Here is a 20,184-nt window from a genome sequence, read left to right on the forward strand (position 1 = left end):
CTGCAGACATAGGCACAGCCAATCATCCTTGTCCCTTGTGTAAGCTTCCTCCTAAGAGGGCAAGTGTGCTTTTGGAAATGTGCGTGAGGAGGAACACCTCGGAGGATGTAATGCTCAGGTTCAAGGGAGGGGGTCACAGCCACTTCACTGCTGGCATCTGCACCTGGCAACCTGCAAGAGTGCCATGGTATCTGATGCCCACCCAGCTGCCTTCTCCCTAAATTATATTTTTTATTTTTTTGGCCCATTGCTCCCAGTAGTGGCAGGCAGCTGGATCTAGCCACCTTTTCAGTTTCCTATAGTGTCTTTGACCTAGCATCACTCTGGGACATTGTGTGGATTGTAAAGGGTAGCCCCCTCCCCCGAAGACACATTTTGCACACCCCCTTTCCAAATCTAGAGCCTGACCTGTCTCTTACCTTTGGTGGCTGACTCATTGGTCACTGTTTTAGAAGACTGCAGGCTAAAGTGATTTGGCTGAAATTGAGGGAAGTGCTGAAATGAAGCCAGCTGATTTTGTTACGATCTTCCTTACATCTTCTCCTATAATTCAAACACTGGGGAAGATGATTTGGAGCAAATTTGGAAATGGTGAGAAGGAAAGACCTAAGTCTCCCCTCTCTTTCCCTTCTCTAATTTATAACTCCCCTTTCCCCAGGTGACTTTTCAGGATGTGGCCTTTGGAAGCCTGGTGCACAGATCCAGTTACACCCCCTGTCCATACCGGCCAGGTGTCTATACAACGTTGTGGCAGTTAGTGGTCTTCTGCAGGCTCTCAGCTTATCCAGACTTCCAGGCAGAATACGAAAATCTGGGCTGTGGAATTGATCGAGGATGGTTATCATTTTAACCTGTGTTGCCATCTTGTTATATTAAGTTTTAAGTTGCATTTTTAAGGAGTTAACATTTTGTAAACTGTCCAGAAAGCTTTGGCTATGGAATGCTAGAGGTGAGGAGGAGGAGGATCAGTTCTGAATTGCCCATTCAAAAACAAGCCACCCCAAAGGCTCCTACAAATGTTGCAACATGGAACAAGATAGTGTTGCAGGAAGAACTGATTTCTTCCCAGGCACTGTAAGGATTGCAGCTCCGGCTAGAGGAACAGGCACAAGACATTCCTGCTGATAAAAGAAGGGTAGGCATCGCAAGCCTGAGACCCCTGGCTCCACTGCACCCAGTCAGGACCATGAACACTTCCTGGGGGTGCAACCCTATTGGCTGAGCCCCTGAACTTGGAGACTCAGGGGCATCCAGAGCAGAGAGGGAGGGGTGGTAGAGCCTGTGCCGCCATCCATCCCACCCTGTAATTAAGCCAGGCAGCCAATTTAGGCCGTCTACTTGTGGTACTTTGAAGGACAAGGAAAAGAGGTTGGAGCACTGCCAGGTTACAACACATCCTGACAGTCCCAAGATCTTCCTCTCCTGGTCCATTTTACTCCTCTCTCAGAGGAGCAGTCAACACAGATTTCTCTGCTCCAGCTCCAAGGTGGGGAGGGGAATAAGAGTATGGTCCCCAGCCACGAAGCTTCTGACTTGCCCAAGGGCCAGTAAAATTAATTTATATTATTTATATTATATTATTTATACTGTCCAAGGGCCAGTAAAATTAATTTATATTATTTTATGGAAGTTTATTTATGGATGTGAGACGCCCCGAGGCTTCAGCGAATGGGGCGGCATAGAAGTCTCCTAAATAAATAAATAAATTCTGGCCTAGATCTGACTGTCTTCTATTTCTCTCCTAGGAAAGGACTGTGGTGGCATTTTCACAGATTCAAAGCACATCTTTAAAACCCCCAGGTTCCCACATGAGTATGAGAATGACCAAGTCTGTTACTGGCATATCAGAGTGAAGTACGGCCAGCGGATTCAAATTCAGTTTCTTGACTTTGACCTCGAAGAGGATACAGCCTGCATGGCTGATTACTTGGAAATCTACGACAGCTACGATGATGTCAATGGCTTTGTCGGCAGGTAAGATCATCTTCACACCATGTTTACATGCTATAGGATCATATGAACTGCCTCCAGGAAAGATAGGGAAAAAGGCCTCACCAATTATTTATTAGGATGGGTTTATCCCACCCAGTCTCAGAGGTTCTAAGCAATAACAGCCTGTTTGCACACACACAAGCCAAACAATAAGTGTTAATAGACAAACACTATTTCCTTGACTTTTTCCAAGTCCGCTTATCCAAGCCTACTTCTTTGTCTCTCTCCCAGGGGAGCCCCTTTCTTGGACACACTCCTGGCATCCTTCCAGACGTATGACCACTGCTCACAGGAAGGGTGTCGCAATCCCTAATTAATCCCCACCCAACTCCTGACTCTGCCTTGCCTCCAAAATATTACCATGGAAACCAAATCCATCACATCCCTTCCCCCTCTCTTAACTCTCATTCAGCCTATAGCTCAGCTTTTCCCAAACCGGAGCCATCCATTGCCTGCAGGCTAGTAAGCTGCAGTTTCTAACACATCTGGAAAGCAACAAGCAGCGAGGGCTGGCTTAACTCACCTCCCACAGTTCTGCCTACCTGTAATCTTCTTAAACTCTCCCTACTTCAGCAATCCACATTTTGAAAGTGACCTTTCGCAATCTATGAGGTCCAATCATATTCAAGGGGGAGAACTAAGCAACACTGCAACCCGCCCCCCCCCAAATGGATAGCAGCCTTCCATGGGCAGGGTGGATGGGTGAGGATGCATTCTGTGGCTCCTGGAAATTTCGGTAGGCAGGCAGTGGTGCTCTGAGATAATGTTAGGCTCTGGACTTAATAGCATTGCAGTCTTCTTTTTTCTTATTTTCCAGCATGCCATGTTTTATTTCAGAAACCCAGGGAAGTGTGCTATTTCCTCTCTGTACTGATGGGATTCTCTTTTGCTCAGGAACTTACTGGGTGTCACACATAAATGTGCATAATTCCTAGCAGTGAGGATTTAGTGGTAAACTTTGAACTGCAGGTGTTCATTGTGACAATCTCCATAGCACATCCCCAAGAAGACCCAAAAATGTGGGCAGCTGTGTTGATGCTTATCCACAAATCAGTTTTAGCAAATTTCATCTCCATCAGAAAAAGCAAATGGATTTTAATTACCCATTTATGATCAAAGCACTGCAAAATACTTTGCTCTACAACAGAGAACAAAACATTGGTGCTCTGAAAATTCTCCCCCCCCCCCCACCCCGCTCCTTCAGTTACTAGGAGTTTTTGCAAATAAGCTTAGTGGGAACAGGGAATTCTGAGGGTGACTGGCTTTCAAAAACCCCATAAGCCACACTCAGGAGTTGAGTATGGCTTGAGTGTGGGTTGCTGATGAAACATGGATTATCAGGTTGCCTGAACCCAGCCTAGGTAACGAGCTATGAAGAGCAACCCAAAGACCACAACTCAGCAACAAACCAGAGGTTCTCTTCATGGGTTGTTCATGAGTAACAAGCTAATGCTTGTTCATGCAGCTGGGTTCAAACAACAGAGTAATGCACATTTTATTAACGATCCACACACAACCCAGAATGTGGATTTTCAATTTGTGTTTGAATAAGGAATGGCAGCAACTCTGCTAATCAAAATTGCTGGTGCTGTGTCCTTGCAAGCCCTGACTCTGCTAGTTTTTGGAAACAAAAACTAGCCAGTATAGAGATTTGGAGCAGAAAAGCACTGCTCTACCCACTCCATGCTCATTATTTCCCTGTTTTAATTCACCTCAGTCCCTGGCTACTTTTCTCACTTAGCCGCACATGGCTATAGGTGTGAGCTTCAATAAACACACATCTAGAAATCCATGGGGCATATGTAGCTAAGGTGAGCCATTGGGAGAACAGAAACAGAAGATGGGGAGAGAGTTAACTACCTCTTCCTGCTACCACTCCTCCATTATAAATTTTCCTCTCCCAGAACTTATTTGTCTTTCAAAAGGGGGTGTTGATGCTTTTTAAAACTTGGAATATGAGTCATTAATGTATTTCCCATGCAGAGCTTACTCAGCTGCCAGAGTGACAAGCAGCATGGCATCTCTTTGCTTTCTTCATTTTACATGCTGAACCTAAAACCATCCTTAAAAGATCCTTACTTGCACCAAACACAGCTCATCTACTGAGGACAATTCAAGTTCTATTTAGAACTTTTGACTAATTTGCTAACTAGAACTCCAGCACAGGAGTTACTTCTGCATGGCTGAGTCTCACGCTGTGATTACAGGCACAGCACAGAATGGGTGGACGACATGGTCATTTCATTTTCCTCCTCATGTGGTTAGCAGCATGCAATCCCAGTTTCCTACACCAACAAAGTTGCATCTGGGCTCACTCTCCATGATAGTCCAGTTGATGTAATTTCAAACTGCTTCACTGAAACAAAATATTCATCCACTGATATTTAACCAATAAATTGGGGTTGTGTTTTTCAGATACTGTGGAGACGAACTTCCAGATAACATCATTAGCACAGGTAATACTATATGCATGTACAACATGTGCCATAGGAAAAAAATCCCAAGTTTACTCTCCGGTAGTTCTGCCTAAAAGAATTTGCTATCCAGAGAGGTCACCACAAAGGCCCACATCTATTAATTTCTTCAGACAACATCTGTCTTTATGTTACGCTCACATCACTGTGGTTGAAGTGTCATGAACTTACCTTCCATAAGCCTAAATGTAATGTCACATAAGTAGGCTTCCACTTGTACAGCAGCACTTCCCCTTGCTCTCTTCCTTCCTGCAGCCCTTCTCACATCCTCCCAAATCTGCTCTAGTGGATCCACCCCCCACAACTTTCTGGAACAGGTCTTTAGCACATGTAGGAAGCTTCAGAAAACAGTTTAGCCAATGGTCTGTATTCCGTTAGTAGGTGAAGAGGATTCAGTACAATTTCCCAGCATATTTCACATGCTAGACAATGTTTATTTTGATATTATCCTTGACTGTAATGTGTTTTGGAAGAAATGGAGAAAAGGGAAATTCTGGAGAGCTTTTCCTTGGGTGCCAATAAATGGAAATTAATCTCTCTCTCTCTCTTTCTCTCTTCTCCAATCTAGGAAATGTCATGACTCTGAAATTTTTGTCAGATGCTTCAGTAACAGCAGGGGGCTTCCAGATTAAATATATTGCCTTAGACCCACCCAAGAAAAATGCAACTACCCAAGACAACACAAACTATTTGGTTGGGAGATTTGGCATCGTATAAAAGAACATGAACAAGAGGGAAAATATTTACCCTGAATGCCCATTCAGGGTAGATTCTCCCCCAGCCCAGTATCTCTTGCTGAAGCTGATCTCTTTGCCACTGTGGAACTGTGATTTCTCATAACTTCCTGGCTGTGATCACCTTCTACTGCAATATCTTCTCTTCATGGATCTCTAGCAGCCACATGCGCCTTCTGTGTGATTATGTTCCCCAACATGTGAATTCTTCCTTGACTTATTTCCACTCCCTGCCTGCCACTGCGAATGCTGCCTTGCTTGGAATACGCTGGTTATAGGTTCTTTAGCCAACATTCCAGGGCCTTTCCAGTGACTATGCAAATCCTGCTTTCAGAAGTGCTCCTTCTTAGCCACTTTGAACTGTATGCAATGATGATTTCCTTGAGCCAGAATATTATGAAGAAACGTTTACTATAATAAGTGTGCTGCATTTTATGTATGATTCTATTTTTAGATAATAAATATTTAACAAACCTTGAGATCAGTTCTTTTTCCCTTTATTTTTTTCTGAGATCATTTTGTTTCAAAATGGCGTAACTGCATTTATCATCATTGTCACCAGTCACAACTCTAACTACATGTTTATAGCCACTTATTTCAGAGTATAGACTAATCTGCAGTGGTCATGTTTAAGATGAAACAATAAAAATGTTTCTCTAACTCTCGGAACAACTGTAAATTGGCCACCAGCACCAATTGGTCCAGGGGCATCAAGTATGGGAGACTTCCGAAAGGAGATGATCAACAGCCAAACTTCTGAAACCAAAAGGGCCATACCTCCAGGGTCCAGCACCTACTGTGCATGTAACAGGTCCCAGGTTCACTGCCTGGCATATTCAAGTAGGGCTCAGAAAGCCACCTCACTCAGAAGTCCTAGAAAACTGCTGTGAGTATATTAAAAAAAACAAAACAAAACTAAGATGGGCATAGCCATGACCTGGCTTGTTATGAGCTGGCTTCCTTTGTTCCTACCAAGAACTGACATTGCAAGAAGCGGTCTTCTTAATCTTTGGTAACAAAGGCTATGAAATGTTCTAAAGGGGCTTGAAGCTTTCTACAATCATCCTCATCATATAGTTATTGATAATAGAAGATGCCTGTCCATATTTCCAGGCTATCAAATGCAGACATAGGAAACTTGGCAAGGCAAGCCTAGGGTGTATACCTTGAGTTTATTTAGGTTTTAAAACACATTATTTCATGTGTGTGTGTGTGTGTGCGCGCGCGCGCGCGAAGTCTGCAGTGCCACCTTCTCTCACTGGGTGGCCGACATCCTTAACCAGAACATGGCAGTCACACAGTTCCAAGCAGCCCTGGGAGTTTTCCAAGGAAAGTTATGTGGCCACTACCTCCTCACTGCCATGGGGCATGAAGAGGGCAGACCATTCCCCCAGGGTCTATGGGTGTATGTCATGGAGCAGTTGTGCTTGGTGGAGGGGCAGCGGCAAGCATGGTTTACTCCAGCATGATGGCACAATGTGCTCAACTCTAACAGCTGCACATCCCTGCTTGAAAGCATTGCCAAACTAAGGATTTTGCAATCCATGCAGAGCCACGTCCTTTCACTAGCCCATCATAAAGTGCAGACTCCTATCTGCAACCCACAGGTGGGGAGAAAGCTATAGGGAGAGGTTTCTTGCAATGGGAAAGCATCAGAGGTGGAAAGGTTAAACACCCTCTTAACCCCAATCTCACAACCTTTCTGCTACAAATTACTTCCTGCCAAGCTCTTTCTGTTGGAAGCAGCAGCCTCTGGCTACTAAATATATGTATATTTATATGCAAGCTGTGACTTGGACCTTAGATGTTCAATTATAAGAACCGAATTGACAGATTGCGGCTAATATGACTGAACTCTGCCATCTGGTGGCCTCAATGAGATCCATCTAACGACAGTTGGGTAGCCATAGCTGGGAATAGGTCTGAAGCCTTTCTAGGGAGGTAAACTCATCCAGTGCATAGAAGTGTGGCTGAAGTGTAAATGATCTGGTATTTCTTATGAAATGCTAGCCATACTTGAGTTCTAAAAGTGATTATTACTTAATAAAGATTACTGTAATAACCACAAATAGGCAATAATTCACGGGTGTTCAAGCATCCAAGGGCTTGCAAACTCAAGATCTGACTATCTCTTCTAGCTGAATTTATTGGCGTTTCACCAGTCTAAACTCATGGCCTTCCAGATGTTCATCACGGAAACGCCCATTGGCTATACTGGCAAGGCCTACTGGGATATCTGTTAAATCTGTTAACAATATCTGCCCACTTTAAATGAAACAGTTCAGGAAACACATGTACATGGTCCAGCTGGTAACAATCAAAATACTCCAGTTAAGTACATAGGTGTCTTTATTTATTTATTTGAAACATTTATATGCCGTCCTTCACTATCACGTCTCAGGATGGCTTGCAGGATTAAAACCAACAGACATAAAAACAATCAATAAAACAGTACAATAAAATTACTATAAACCAATACAGATAAATCAAATCAAAAGCAACTGTGAACCACTAAAATGCTAATTTTTAAAATAATGATTAAATAAAAAGGTTTTGGCCTGGTGCGGAAAAGAGTATAAACTTATTCAATTCAGAGGTAGCATCTAAAGATGCTACAAAACAAACATCTGTTAGCATCCTATTGATAGCCTTAACTGCTACCAGTGTGACCCCACCCCCACCTCCCAATGCTCTTAAGACTTCATTCTTAATTTAATGAATGAATAACATTCTTATTTAATGTTGTGAGCCGCCCCAAGGCTTCGGCGAATGGGGCGGCATAAAAATGTTTTAATAAATAAATAAATAAATTCTCCATAACTGCAGAGAAGACAACATAAGACTAGGATTTATCAACCTCCCACAGGTCTTATCTCCATGCCTCTCTGCTCCTAGGACTTTTGTAGGTTAGCCATAACAGATATTAAAGAATGAAGTGTGAAAGGACCTGTAGCCTCTGTGAGGTATGTGACATCCTGTGCAAAACATGATATAATCTCTACATCCCTCCAAGGCCTTTTAGCTTCATAATTGCCTTTTGTCTTTAATTTACTGGGCATGTTCAGATACAATGCAAAAGAGTATTATGAGCTTAGATGACCTTCAGGATAACATTCTTCTCACTTCTTCTCCAATATTGTTGTTGTTGTTGTTAGTCGTGAATTCGTGTCGGACCCATCACGACCCCATGGACAACATTCCTCCAGGCCTTCCTGTCCTCCACCATCCCCCAGAGTCCACTCAAGCTCACGCCGACTGCTTCAGTGACTCCATCCAGCCACCTCATCCTCTGCCATCCCTTCCTTCTTTTGCCATCTATTGTTCCCAGCATTAGGCTCTTCTCCGGGGAGTCCTTCCTTCTCATTAGGTGGCCACAGTATTTGAGTTTCATCTTCAGTATCTGGCCTTCTAAAGAGCAGTCAGGGCTGATCTCCTCTAGGACTGACTGGTTTGATCGCCTTGCGGTCCAAGGGACTCACAGGAGTCTCCTCCAGCACCACAATTCAAAGGCCTCGGTTCTTTGGCGCTCAGTCTTCCTTATGGTCCAGCTTTCACAGCCATACATTGCAACTGGGAAACTCATAGCCTTGACTATATGCACTTTTGTTGACAGGGTGATGTCTCTGCTTTTTAGTATATAGTTATGAGCAGATCAGCAGCATTTACTTCCATTCTAAATCAACTGCAGTTTGGCAGTGAAAATAAGCCAGCTTCTGATATCGGTTTCCATTAATCAAGATTAACCATGGTTTAGATGGAACATCAAGCTGTAGTTAATCTAAAATGGAAGTGAAATCTTTCAAACTCAACCTTGCCTCCACACCAGAAGAGAGGGAAGGGCAGAGTGCACAAACCCAATACTAACCTCAGCTTGCTTGTTGTAATGCCAATGTGCTTTAGCATTACAAAAACAAATGAGATTAGCCTGTCCTTTGGCAGTATACTGGAACCATCCCCTTGCTCATGCTAAGACCTGCTAATGAATTGTAAGGTTTCCTTTTACGTTTTGCGTCTGTAGCATCCTCATCCAGCTACTAAGACCACATAGGTGCTTAACTGAAGAGACTTCTATCAGATAAATTCTATCTTGCCATAGTCCTTGTTTTTTTTTTCTTACCCATGATGCAGTTGCTTCTCTACCTTGAATTAATCCCCAGTTCTGCCATTTGTGATCTGGCAATAAAAGAGAACCGGTTCTGCCAATTGTGCATCTCAATCCTAACCACATTTACCTCAAAATGTGTCTCACCAGGCTTTTTGATGACATTTACTTCCTCCTGCCTCCCAAGGGTCACTGCATGTTTCTATGCATCTTTACTCAAGTTATTCAAATTTATTCAACAGGGTTTACAGCTCAGTTAGGACACAAAGGTATAATAAGGATCTTTCAAGCATAATAAAATCAGAAGTGTGGCCTGCAGACTAATCTTGTTGGTTCCCATTATTTCTGCATGCTGTGAAATGAGGAGGTGTGGGGAGAACATGTAGCCTTCCGGATGTTTTTATTGTAATGGCCACCCAAAGGGCATAATGCTAACAGGAGGCTTTTATACAAATTTAATAAATGTGGAACTGTAACTCCTATAAGGTCCAGACTGCATGGCTAACAATGAGAGATGACCAGAGTTGCAGTTCAGCCATCTCTGGAGGACCACACCTCCCTAGTCCCTGAAATAAACTCATTTCACTAAAAGCTTAAGTTCTCTGGATGGTTTATGAAGGTGGGATTTATTGCTGTTACGTGCTGTCAACTCGTCTGCAAATTATGGTATCCCCATGAAAGCCCTTCAAAATGTCGTGTCCTTGGCAACCTTGCTCAGCTCTATTTCTCAGGCTTCTTTTTTGGAATCAATCTATCTCATAATGGTTTCTCCTCTTCTTCTCCTGCCTTCGACTTTCCCAAGCAACGAAAATTAATACATTATTAAAAACAAAACGAACATATAAGCATACGATAACCATGCATATATTTAGAAACCATTGTAATCTGAATGAAAGGATGACTATTAACGTAGTCTTCCCCAATCTAGCCTTCTGGACTTCATCTCCCATCAGCCCAAGCATGGGCAATGGTCTTGAGTGCTGACCAGGCACCACATTGAGGAAAGCTGCTTTTAACTCTTCTGTTATTTTCGCCAGGAGTCATCCCAAGGAAGCAAGAGGAAGAACGCAATGGCGGGCCCGGAGGCCGCCCACTTCGCCCCCGCGCGCACTCCGCTCGCACAAGGGCGAAGGCGACGCGGGATCTCGCTCGGCCGCCGGCGGGGGCGGGCGCGGGCGCGATCGATGATTCGGCATCGCGCGTCTCTGGAGAAAGGCGGGGGCAGGGCCTAGAGCTCAGGTCGGCTGAAGAGGCCCGGCGTGCTCGATGTTTCGGCGCCCGGCATCAGTCCCCGCCTACCAACGCTCTCCTCGCGCGTTGATTGGGCAGGAGCGAGGCCCAGGGCACCGCGTCCCGCGCTTCGCCATCTTTGCCCGGGAGAAAAGGATCCCGAGCGCGGGAACTGTAGTTGCGCGAGCAGGCGGCGGAGAGGCGGTCGGGCAGGTGCCAGAGGCGGACGGGGGCAAGTGCGCCGTGGTCCCTCGGCGCTCCGGCCGACGGGGATGATGAGCGGCGCTGACTCCACCACGGGGCCCGGGCCCGGCTCGAGCCTGCTGCCTCTGCTGGAGACCCTGGAAGACCCCCTCGCTTCGCCGGAGATGCTGACAGACGCGCTCCTTACCGTCACGAAGTGAGTTCCCCAGTCGCCCCTTCCACAGTCGCCTTGGGCGGGAGGCTGGCTGGCCGGCCGGCCCTCGTGCAAACATGCAAAAAATAAGCGAATCTTTAGTTTTGAGTCTTGGCTTCACGCTAGTACTTCTTTTTGGTACTGCATTTCAGTCCCTAGAGAGCCCTTTTCCCAAATGAAAGTTTGGGGAAACTGGCTACCTCTGAGCATATGTTGAGTGATTATTCTGCACCAGTGTGTAGGCCGCAGCCCTCATTGATCAGGCCGGTAAGTTCCAAATCTGCTGCGCTTCTTTTTCTAGCGTTTCTCGCCCCCAACAGCTGCTATATAGGCTGGCCTTTATTTTATTTCTTAAATCGTTGGTTAGGTTTCTGTGGGTTTTTCCAGACATAATGCTGGTTGTCCATTGAGAAATTTCAGGTGAGCTAACTCACATGATGGGTAAGATATGCCTGTTAAATTTCTGCCTCTGCACAAGTATTCTCCTGAAAGCACACTCTACAGTCTTCTATTTTTAGAAGTTGTTGTAGGGTGTAGAAATTCTCTTCCTTTGAAGACTAGATGAGAGAGATGCATTGTATATGCATCAAGGTTCAGGGATAATGCAAGCTGCAGTCAAACAACATCTGGAGGCTGCAGGTTCCTAGTGCATGTCTGTGGTCTAAGACCACACATTTTTGTTCCTACATGCATTTTAATGTATTACCTGGATGTAAAGTAGCTTTCCAGCAACTACAATTAATATAGGCTGAAAGGTTTAATCTCATTGCAGTTGGTGCATACAGGTTTTAAGTGCTTTGCAGTTGTAAACGGGCTGCACTTGGCCTTCTTTTTGCAGAGGGTGCATTTGCAGTAGCGTTTTTCAGAGAATGCTGTTAGGCCACTTTAAGGTGGAGTCACTAATGAGTGCTTAGTTTTCAGATTTGCTTTGGGTAAATATCATGGTCATCTTGTCTTTTCTCCCACCTTCCATATGTGTAAACTGCTATTTTTTAGTCTACTTGAGAAATCTTTTTTTAGTTGTAAAGTAGATTGATTTTTGGAAAGAACTTCACTTCAAGTACCAAGATAGGACTTTCCCTGCCAGTGCATCTAAAAATATATTTATAGAGAGTTTGTTACAGATCATAAGATTAATTTGTTGGTAGTGAATATACAATTTTCCAGTAAAATGAGTACTGTTATGCTCTTAATGAATAGAAGTAAAATGTTATCACAACAGACTGAATGAGTGCGGTGTCATGCTTGTCCATTGTTGAAACCTCTGAGTGCATGCACACTGAATACTACTGTGTGCTACTTAGAGCTTATATCTGTAGAGGTTAGGCTATGCTCTATCAAAGTTAGAGAGTAAGTGTTGCTTCCCAATATAGTGCTTTATTCAACAACACATTATTTAAAAACTGTAATTCCAGTAGCAATACAAAACAATAGGAACAGTAAGATAGAGTAGCATATGGGTAATTGGGTTTAATTACAAGCTGAAAACGCCTGGCTGAAACAGTGCTTTCTCATGAGGTATTTGAAAAATGTGAATTTTCTGCCTCTGAAACTGCACAGGGGAGGGTTTTCCAGAGGATGGGTGCAGCCACTAAGAAGGTTAGATGGATCAGTAGAATTGCTCTAAGACTCCTTGTTGTGTTCTAACAACTTTAAACAGACAGGTGTGGGAGTTACAGGGTTTATTTTGGAAGTCTGAGGACACAACAGGAGTCTGTGAGTTGGAAGGCAAATGTGCTCACATACTGCATGTTTTCCACATCTGAGCAAAGGTATTTACCAAATTTCTTGGCCATGTAAGTTGGGTTGATTAATGGAAAACCTGGTGATTTTTTTTTTCTATGTCAAGTCGTCTGACTGGTGAGGAAGGACAAGAATTTGCAGTTGAAGTTGGAAAGTACTTCCCTCAACTCTACAAAATATTCAAGGTGTGTACTTAAACTTATATGTCCAACACTTGTAACAGCATATGTCCTACTGTATTTTCAGTAGGCATGCCATTGCCCTTCCCCTCTTTTATTATCATTTACCCACTGCCACACTTTCATTTTTGCTCCTTCTGCAGTGATTGCTACCTCTGCATTCACAGTGGCCATGTATCTTACAGTACTAAACTTGTAGCAGGCATTTTATTTTCATGATACATATAGTTGGGAAATGGTGTTAGACCCTCATCCAGAGAAGTGTGCATGTACATCTTTAGAGGGGCTTTTCTTCACAACTCCGCATGAGTCCGAAGCTGCTACAGACATCTTTTTCTAGTGTGTGAAAGAGGCTGCTTTGATGAGGCCGCTTTTCCCTGAAATTGAGGCTGCAAGAAAACCTTTATGACCTGTTGTACAAGTTCAGATCTGTATATATTTGTAAAAGGGTTTAATGTAGTATCTAAATTGATTTTGTGTTGTAATTAATGTGTTTCTCTAGTTTTCCTTAGAAGAAAACCAGCAAAAACAAAACAAAGATTTGTGGCACTTTAAACAGCAGCAAGCTCATTTAAGCATAACCTTTGATAGGCAAGGTCTGCATCAGATGCATGAAGTGTTAACTTCAAATTAACTGTTCTCTATGCACATGCTGGGCACTGGGGTGCATGTAAACTGTGGTGTTAAACAATTGAAATGCAAAAAAGACAAAGATGATTATCTTAATGGTTGCTATTCATAAGATTCCTTGTAGGGTGATAACAAAGATAGGCGTGGTGTCCTGAGTTAGCATATGAACTGTGATTTATATTGTCCTTATTCAACAACAGGAAATGGAATTGAATCTCATTTCTGGTTGGTGAGTTACTTGTTGGAGAAAATTTGCCCCTCTAAAGTACACAACCAAACTATCCTTTTCTTCCTTTATATACCCACAGGATACAATTCTATGATGACCAAGATACTTTTTTGTTGTTGTCTGTGACACAAGTCATACTTCTACCATGGTACCAATCAATGTATCAGCATACAGCTGCCATCTTCCCAGTACAGCCCTCTGGCCATACAGCAAAGAGCCTCCCAAAGATAAAGTAGGATTCAGTATGGGTCTCTCTAGATGGTCATAACACTGGGTTGTATTTTTTGCATAAAATCATGCTGAGCTAATTAGCAAGCAGCATCCTCTGCCATACAATTTCAGCTGTGCAAAACATGATGCCACCCATAGACAGAATGCAGAAATAATCATGTAAAGGTCTGACAAGGAATGCATTATCATCATTAGGCATCTCGTCTGAAGGCAATGAACTGTAAAGAAGATGGCATTTTGTGGGAGATCATAGCTTCCTTCAGGAAGTCAGTGCTATCCCTTATGTATCTTCAAGTATTGGTGGCAGTTGTTCTGGTTATGGATTTTATGCAGCCAAGGAGTGCAGAACCTCCAGCCCAAAGAGCACCCCAGTGTGGCTGTCGAGATCCATTACACCAACATATCCCATAAAGATGGATTACAGCTATTAAGAATATCCGTGCACATGGGACATAACATGTCTAGCAGCCAAACTCTTGTCATGTTGTAGTCACACACAGTTTCCTTAGTGTTGGAGTGAATATACGTGTTCAGATTAGTGGCACTGCTTTGAGAATCCTTATTGCCTCATAGCATGCCAACATCATAGAACCAGTGGGCTGGGACACAGGAGATCGAAGTTCTAGTTCCCTATTCAGCCATGACTTGCGCTGCATGACTTTGGTTTCTCAAGCTAACTTACCCCACAAGGGTGGTGGTTGTGAGGATAAAATAAGAGAACCTTGTAAGCCCCCATGAATTCCTTGCAAAATAGATAAAAGCAGTGTATAAATGCAATTGAAATCATTATCATGGCTGATTTGAAACAATGCTTTCTCAGCTCATGTCCTCAAAAGCCACTTTTCAGCTGAGATTCATTGATATTTTTGTAATCTGGACACACAGATTCAAGGTCCTGATGAAATTCTGTTAGGAATTAGGTAACTTTTACAGTACTATCAATCTGATGCTGGAACAGTCATAGGAACCTAGGAAGCTGTCATACACTGCCAGAGTTGTTCAATGACAGACACATCTGATATGGGGATGTTTAGAACCCAGGGCACTCTGCCAATGACATGAATGTGGCCATTCTTGAGCAAAGAATTTCCAATCACTATGTGAAATTGAAGCTCAGTGAGTAATTCAATTATTCTTTCCTATGGTATGAGCAAGGACACTTTTTGTTTAAAAAAAAAAAAGACCTCACACTGCATATATTGATTGACTTGCCATTGCAATAATTCCAGTCACAAAATGTCGCTGGACACAGTATGGTAATCACATCACTGTACCCCTTTGCATTTTGGATTAGCACTCCATGCATCTGGTGATGAAGTCAATGTTCTTTAAAGTTTAGATCAGAATAAATATTTAATCTTTAAGATATTATGAGAGCCCTTGTCTTTGCTGCAACAGAGGCTACCTCTCTAGAAATTAATATTAATCTGGGCTGTTGTGTAGATCAAAGAAGTGTTGCAAAACTCATGTGTCTGAATTTAGCATCTAATATTTTAAAAATCAAGATTAGGTATCCACTTATAACTAATTAGAAGTTGACATCACTTTTACATCTTGAACAATTCAAGTAATTATTAATAAGTTTTTGTTACATGACGTCACACTTTTCTTCCATTTCTCTTCTAGACATACATTCCTACAGAAAACTCAGAATTGAGCAGTGCAGCTTTACAAGCTTTAGGATTCTGTGTATTTCACTCAAAGATTGCTTCATTGCTATCTGGTAAGCATTTGTTTACCTATTTGACAATGGTTTAATCTATATTTAATCTAAATTCAGCCCCCTTTTTGCATTATTATTAAATATATAGAAATGATTTCATCTCAAGTTAATGTAGCTATAAAAGACATGTGATATAGTAATGTATAACTTGTTTTCAGCAGGTTCTTTGGTGCTCTGGCTGAGTGTCAAAATGTATGTGATACTCTTGAATAATCTATCAATAATAGTGATTCTTGGGGGGGGGGGGGGTCAAGGAGTACTTTAAAAGGTACTAGATCCATAGCCAAGGTGGAAACTGGAGGGGAAGGACTAGTTTAAACCATATCCATTTTGAGGAAATTCTGTTTTTATATTCTTAAATAGGGCAAATAGTGTGCAGTGATGATAATTGGAGTAACAGCTGCTAAAAAAATACTTTTTTCTTCTAGAAGTTGAAATACAAGAGTTGCTTTCAATAGTGAGCAGTGTTGCTGTAAAGATGGTGGACAAAAATACTCGCACTAGAGCACTTTGGGTGATCTCTAAGCAGTCCTTTCCTCCTGATATTGTTGGGAAACTGGTGAGTGTCTTCTGTTCATCTTTTATAAACAAATTTTGTTAAAATACCTGGTTCAATTACCCATGGCTCACTTGTTTTCCAGGTACCCAGTATTATTGCTATGTTAGAAACAGTACTTAAAGGAGAACTACATTCCATGGTGGTTGAATATGAAGCACTAAATGTTATCATACGGTATGTGTTGCATGTTAAAATGTTAAGCAGATCACTCAGTAACATTGTGATCTGTTTACCCTATAAAATCAGACTGTGTGTCATTGTTAGTATATTTGTAATGAATGCTCGACCACACTTGTGCTTTTTGCCAGTCATTTATTTCACTTCTTTTATATAAACCCATAAAATAATAATGGCCCCAGTAGGGTTGTAGGAATTACAAGCCGAGGTAGCAGCAGTTGGCCAGCCCACCTAGAGCTATATAATAAGGCAGGCTCACATGGGAGCGAGCTTTGCAAGCACAGGGCACCGCAGTGACGAAACCTATTAGCCACAGTGACAAAGCAGCAGCCTGCAAATGTGTTGAGCAACAAGGCTGAGGAGGCCACAGCATGGGAGTTTGCTCCCTTTTCTAGTCAGGAGGGTAAAGTGCAAAGAATCACTGAAAAGTAAAACCACTGCCCTTTCCCAATAGTATAAACAAACTTGATAGAACCCAGATTCCCCATGGATTTTCAGGTAAAAATGCATTTATACCAATTAAACCAATCGTGAAAGCCAGGAGGTATGTGGGGACTATCCAGGGTATAGCACTGAGTACCACGTGCATGACTATCCTCCAACTGGACACAAGTCGTGTGTGTGCTCAGTGTAATGAGCTCTTGGCTTTTCATTCCTTTGAAGCCAAGGTTGTTGACCTAGACAAGCAGAGAGGGGTAGACAGGTTGAGTGATGAGATGCCCGAAGAGCAATTAGCAGGGTCCCAACTCTGTGGTCATGGAGAAAGGGGTGTCATTCTGGGGAAGAGTGAAATGTTCCTTTAGAAGGGACCCATTCCTTGGAAGGTGAGTGTGTATCTGCTCACACTGAGGATATCCCTCTGGGAGGGGGTGCTTAATCATTAGGAACATAGAAAGCTGGATTGTGATGGTGTGTGGGTTGCATGGTGGGTTGCCTTCTTGGTGCAGATACCACATGGATTAAGGGAATTGCCCAAGTGTAAGAGGGGAAGGCAGCAAGGTTACACTAAGCCATGATAACCAGTTGGAGAGGACAAAGTACCAGAACACTTGTTGCATAGAAGGGAATAGTGTGCTTAGGTGCTTCTGTTTCATTTGAAGCCTTCGGGCCAAAATGTGAGAGCTGGAATGCCTGGTGATAAAGGAGAAGCTAGATATAGTAGGCATTATGGAAACTTGATAAAGTAGAGATAACCATTGGATATCTCTGGATATCAACTGTATAGAAAAGACAGGGAAAGGCGTACTGGAGATGTTGCCCTGTGTGTTAGAGAGAGCATAGAGTCAAGCACACTTGATAATATAAAGTGCGAAGACTCCTCCACAGGAGTAGCATGGGTGAAAATTCCTGGCTCCAAAACTAATTTAGTCATAGCAATATCATCCTCCAGACCAGAATGCTCAGGATGATCCTGGGAAATGAAATCAGGGAGGCCTTCTTCAAAAGCAGTACTGTAATAATGGGTGGCCTCAACTACCCACACATTAACTGGATAAATGGACATTGTTTACTCAGACTTCTAAAATACTTTTGACAAAGTTCCTTTCTAGAGCCTTCTGTACAAACTTAAGCAGTCAAACCAAACTATCTTATTTTCTCATGACTGATATTATTAAGGAAATGCCAGCAAACTTTGAGGCACTTCAGAGTTACATAGAACCCAGTTTTAGCATCGCTGGTGTATGCAATTATTGCCAACTAGTATTGTCATATTATTAATTCTAGTGCTTGCATTTTTGCATTTAGACTCATAGAACAAGCTCCATCCCACATGGAGGAAGAAGCCGTGAGGTGGGCCAAGCTGATAATTCCTTTAGTTGTTCACTCAGCTCATAAAGTACAATTAAGAGGTGCTACTGCATTGGAGATGGGAATGCCACTGTTATTGCAGAAGCAGCAGGAGGTCGCAGCAGTCACTGAAGAACTGATGACTACTGTAAGTAAACGTCAGCTTCAGAAAAAAAAAAAGCAAAACCCTACAGAAATCCCAGATATACTTGGAGGCCTGACTGCAGAACCGAACTATCCTGTACTCTTATCACTCCGTGCTAACAGTATTTTATAAAATCTTTGACAAATGGATATGGCTTTGGATGGGTGGGAATATTCCTTACAGTTACGCAGTGAAGGCTGCAAGCAAGCTCTCACAAATTAATTGTTTTTGCTAATCTCCCCTGATTTCAAACTGTACTGACTACAAAGCTGGTTAGGGAATTCTGCCACTATTAATTGAATACAGGCTTCAGCCAAATAGGCATGTTTAAATTAATTAAAGTTAATTATCAGTGCATTGTTATGCATATCTAGGCAGAAACGCCCCTCCCCATCCTCCAGCCAGCAGGGCTGCATACAGTGCACAAGATAATATGCAAATATATTCTTTAAAAAGCAGAAGGTACTTACCACTAGGCTCCATTAGCCTAGGTTTCAAGTGCCTAGGTCTCAGGATGTTGGCACTATAACCTTAATTGACCGATAAGTGCACAATCTTTTATTATAGATAAATCTGAATATGTTTTCAATATTACTAATGAAATATTGCTGTCTCCCTACAGTGGGCTTTTTTACATACCAGATGCAGCAGCCATCATCTGGCTAAAATGCTCCTATTTATCACTGTCCTGTCCATGTGAACAATTTAATAAATACCAATTTCAAGACATAATAATAGTTTTATGTTTGTGTAAGCTCAACCTCAGAAGAGCACTGCTGAATCAGACGGAAGGCTGGCTAGTCTGGCAGTGGCTCCCTGTCTTAAGTGGTCAACAAAAATGCCTTTGGGAAGCCCACGAACAATACACAAGGACTATAGACCCAGCAACTGCCATTTGGTGCTATTATGCCGCTGAACAAACACTGTTTTTAGCTGTCAGAGTTAAAGTCTGTTCATAGACCTATTTCATTCTTTTAATCATCCTTAGCACAGGATATTCCATTTCACAATCATGAAATACCATGCTGCTTTATTTATGTAATTAAATAGTTGCCAAATATTTATATTAATTTGTGTGACTGGGGGTGGGAGATTATCCAAGTTACTAAAGTATGGAACATTTTCATCACTTCTGTGTTTTTCACTTTTGCAGAAAATAATTCCAGAACTCCAAAAACTGTTTTCATCAAAGAACGAGACGTACGTTTTGAAACTCTGGCCCCTGTTTATAAAACTTCTTGGCAAAGTAAGAATATTTGCTTTCTTTCAGGTAATAACAGGCACTGATTATGTGGATGTGTTAACTGTATATAAACTGATTATCTTTTCCAGGCATTGCATCGTAGTGGAAGCTTTATCAATTCATTGTTGCAGTTAGAAGAACTTGGATTTCGTAGTGGGTCACCAGTGGTAAAGAAGATAGCTTTCATTGCATGGAAAAGTTTGATAGATAACTTTGCTCTAAATCCAGGTAGGCTACAGTATTAAAGCAACATTGGATTAATATTTACACTAAAAGCCTGTATTTTCATGTGATCTGCTGCTTCTATAGAAACAATTCCTATTGAGCTCAATGAACTGAGTCCTAATTAAGTGCACTTAAGAGCTCTGTTTCATTCAGTAGCATTGCATGCACACCAGGAAGCGTTGGCCAAGTACACCTTGCTCCTCCTTCGCTTTCCCAGCCACACAAATTATTTCCCTGGCCATGTATCTTTACAGCATATGCTTAACAATATTGTTCTAGTCAGGTCTTCCAGTCTGGATTGCAATTTAGCTTCACTCAAACCACCAACCTCAAGTTGCTGGTAAACATGTTTTGTCACATCATGCACAGCTATTATATGTACT

The 20,184-nt window shown here is 42.4% G+C and overlaps 2 protein-coding genes across 8 annotated transcripts in view; both read left to right on the forward strand.

Annotated features, from left to right (window-relative positions):
- The window catches only part of TNFAIP6 (TNF alpha induced protein 6), a 33,605-nt gene extending 27,926 nt beyond the window's left edge, over positions 1-5,679 (forward strand). Inside the window, exons 4-6 of the mRNA XM_044438353.1 lie at positions 1,746-1,974; positions 4,408-4,448; positions 5,035-5,679. Of these exons, the coding sequence (XP_044294288.1) occupies positions 1,746-1,974; positions 4,408-4,448; positions 5,035-5,183 (419 nt within the window). The 3' untranslated portion in view covers positions 5,184-5,679. The remainder of the gene's footprint in view (positions 1-1,745; positions 1,975-4,407; positions 4,449-5,034) is intronic.
- A 5,046-nt stretch (positions 5,680-10,725) lies between these two features.
- The window catches only part of RIF1 (replication timing regulatory factor 1), a 38,993-nt gene continuing 29,534 nt past the window's right edge, over positions 10,726-20,184 (forward strand). For 6 of the 7 annotated variants that reach the window (XM_044438274.1, XM_044438277.1, XM_044438276.1 and 3 more), the window contains exons 1-8: positions 10,726-10,932; positions 12,779-12,857; positions 15,568-15,664; positions 16,093-16,223; positions 16,306-16,397; positions 18,147-18,336; positions 19,487-19,579; positions 19,666-19,804. In XM_044438274.1, coding sequence (XP_044294209.1) covers positions 10,805-10,932; positions 12,779-12,857; positions 15,568-15,664; positions 16,093-16,223; positions 16,306-16,397; positions 18,147-18,336; positions 19,487-19,579; positions 19,666-19,804 — 949 coding nt within the window. In that variant the 5' untranslated portion in view covers positions 10,726-10,804. The remainder of the gene's footprint in view (positions 10,933-12,778; positions 12,858-15,567; positions 15,665-16,092; positions 16,224-16,305; positions 16,398-18,146; positions 18,337-19,486; positions 19,580-19,665; positions 19,805-20,184) is intronic. The other variant, XM_044438279.1, reaches the window with a different exon arrangement.

The sequence above is a fragment of the Varanus komodoensis genome, unplaced genomic scaffold (assembly GCF_004798865.1).
Source record: "Varanus komodoensis strain SLA01 unplaced genomic scaffold, ASM479886v1 scaffold32, whole genome shotgun sequence".
NCBI classification, from domain to species: Eukaryota; Metazoa; Chordata; class Lepidosauria; order Squamata; family Varanidae; genus Varanus; species Varanus komodoensis.